This window comes from Arachis ipaensis, chromosome B9 (genome assembly GCF_059453495.1).
Source record: "Arachis ipaensis isolate K30076 ecotype BB chromosome B9, ASM5945349v1, whole genome shotgun sequence".
Lineage (NCBI taxonomy): Eukaryota > Viridiplantae > Streptophyta > Magnoliopsida > Fabales > Fabaceae > Arachis > Arachis ipaensis.
The window spans coordinates 38,201,213-38,203,781 of record NC_142444.1 but is presented as its reverse complement, the minus strand read 5'-3'; the positions used below and the strand labels follow the sequence as shown (position 1 = coordinate 38,203,781).

At 47.4% G+C, this 2,569-nt stretch overlaps 1 protein-coding gene across 1 annotated transcript; it reads right to left on the bottom strand.

Annotated features, from left to right (window-relative positions):
- Window positions 1-1,615: 1,615 nt before the first annotated feature.
- LOC148544349 (protein MAINTENANCE OF MERISTEMS-like) lies at window positions 1,616-2,071 on the bottom strand. The gene is made up of 3 exons (XM_088498370.1): window positions 1,884-2,071; window positions 1,710-1,801; window positions 1,616-1,635 (listed from the first exon to the last, which is right to left on the bottom strand). Exons 1-3 carry the CDS (start codon window positions 2,066-2,068, stop codon window positions 1,616-1,618), a joined length of 297 nt encoding a protein of 98 aa, XP_088354496.1. The 5' UTR covers window positions 2,069-2,071.
- Between the last annotated feature and the right edge of the window lie 498 nt (window positions 2,072-2,569).

Genomic DNA, 2,569 nt, shown 5'->3' with positions numbered 1-2,569 from the left:
TTATTTAGTCAGAATTATTATTGGATTATTTTTAGAATTTAATAATACAAGAACTATTTTTATTTTTAATTGATCCTTTTGATTATTATTTATCATGTCTTTCAATATTTCCCTTTCTTATTTCGTGGATTTTACAATCATAATGAGCGAGTAGTTCTACAACTTGATTGGGAGTTGATTGACAGGAGGATCTTAAGTTGGATGCTCAAGAGTAAAATTATAGTTGGGTTTCGCGTTGGGTCGCCCTCTAATCACTGACACTAGTCCTTCCCAAGGGAGAGGATTAGAACTTGTGAATAGAAATTGACTTCCAACTTGCTTAACTTTCCTTTACCTGGTAAAGGATAACTGAGCAGGCAACCTTTAATTATCACTTTTATCTTGAGAGAACTCCATCAAGGATATGGCTTCCAACTAATCTACTCCCGGTCAAGGTCTTTATTTAAATTACATAAATTCTCTAATTTAATTTCCTGTTTATCAACTCAAACCATTTTTAGAAAACATCTGATTAATAAAATAGCACATCTTCCTGCAACTCGTTGGGAGACGACCTGGGATTCATACTCCCAGTATTTTAATTTTAATTTTGTGAAAAACACTTCTAAATTGATAAGCGGATTTTCGGTTGGTTAAGAACTGTACTTGCAACGTATCTCTTATAACAATTTTTTAACTCACCAATTTTCGCCACGTCAAGGCTCTCACTACCGAGCAAGTCTGACAACATCTGACCATGGCTAATATACGGCTGATGCTCCTGCAAACTATCGTCACACGCAGGTACCCCAGTGAAGTAGTCTCCGAAATCGCAACCAGGAATGTCAGCACCCCCTGATCCCCCTACTCCCCCACCGCCACCTCCTCCACTATGACCACCTGAGCCCCCAGCGTCCCCGATCCCATCTCCACCGCTATGACCATCATCGGGTCCCCCGTCATCCCCGTCACCACCTCCTCCTGGACCCGCGTCCCCCCCACCACCACCTCGGGCACGACCTCTGACTCCACCTCGTCCACGAGCCCTCCCAGCTCACCTCCCACGTCCCCTCCCCTCCTCTCCATGACATCTATGGCCTCCTCCAGCCATATCCACTCACGCTGGCTAGATCGAGTACCAACACACTGCCTCCTAGCGACCCTACGATTTTCTAGAACATCAGGTAGCTGGTCCATCTCCGGGCGTCGTCCGGGGACTCGCTCAATCACCTGAGCCGGTATCGCAGCTCTCCTAGGGTCACCTAGGAGGAGCTCTGGCGATAAAAACCTCCTGCCATGCTGATACCACCAATCAAGGTACTCATGAGAAGGTCCTGGATCAGGTACGATATCAAACTGTAGCACGTGCTGCGCCCTATCTGACCAATGCATGTGCCAACTCTGCAAACTCAAAGGAAACCAACGATCTCTGCCCCTCCCATCCTTGGACATTAGAAAATCTATGTTCAGGGTAGCACGTGGCCGACCCTGTACCCCACCAAACTGAGGAAGAACGCGGTCTACCGGATGCCACTCAATAACAGCGAAATAGATCAACGCTGTCGTGGCCCTCCACAAAGTCATATGGCGTGGATCCAAGATCTCGGGATGTACCACCTGCACCACCTCCGCCAAGCTATATAGCATCCAAAGAAACTGCGCATTCAATTCCAAATTGTTAGTCCACATAAAATAAAAAGGATTAAAATACAACATAAACATGAAAATACTCACATCCCCCAGCTGGAGCAAATCAATCCTCAGCCTCCAATTCGCGACACGAGGCCCTTTGTTGCTCAAGCTCGGCTGATAACCTCCCCATCTGAAAATCACAACATTTAGTTAACCATAATTATAGATGCTAAATAAATGGAAAATAGTTCGCATGACTAAATGGAGACTACCTCCAGGCCAACGGCCAATGGAAAACATCATATCCGTCCGGCCGAAATCCAGGGAACCTCCAAAAGATCCACGACTGGAGGAGCTGCAATGGACCAGCCAACTTGACGACATTTCTGTTCGCCACACGGCACATGCACCTATATAGCCATGACAACGCAGCGGAACCCCAACTGTACTGACCCATGTCCTCCAACCTAGCCACATACGGCAGCCATCGGATGTGAAGGCAGGTACCTGACTTGTCCCCAAACAGCTGTGTCGATAGGAGCATCATGATGTATGCACGGGCATACCTCCTAACCGTCTCGTCATCTGCCCCTTGTGAAAGATCACTAAACGTCTCCTCAAACCATGTGCACTTCACTATGAACTTGTCGATGCAGTTCGCAGGAGGCAACACCCCGAGCAGCTCCTCAAACCACACCCATGGTGGTCGGCTGCCCTCTATAAACCGCGAAAAGTCTGTCAGGCAGCCGCTAACATACTGACCGTCGATCGGGAGACCAAGGTGGTACGCTACATCCTGTAGGGTTATGGTGCACTCCCCAAACGGCATGTGAAATGTATGTGTCTCAGGGCGCCATCTCTCTATGAAGGCGCTGACCAACGGTTTGTCCAACCTAAACCAACTCTCGTTCAATCTTGCAAGATGGTACAGACCAGCCATCTGCAAGTAAAGAACGAT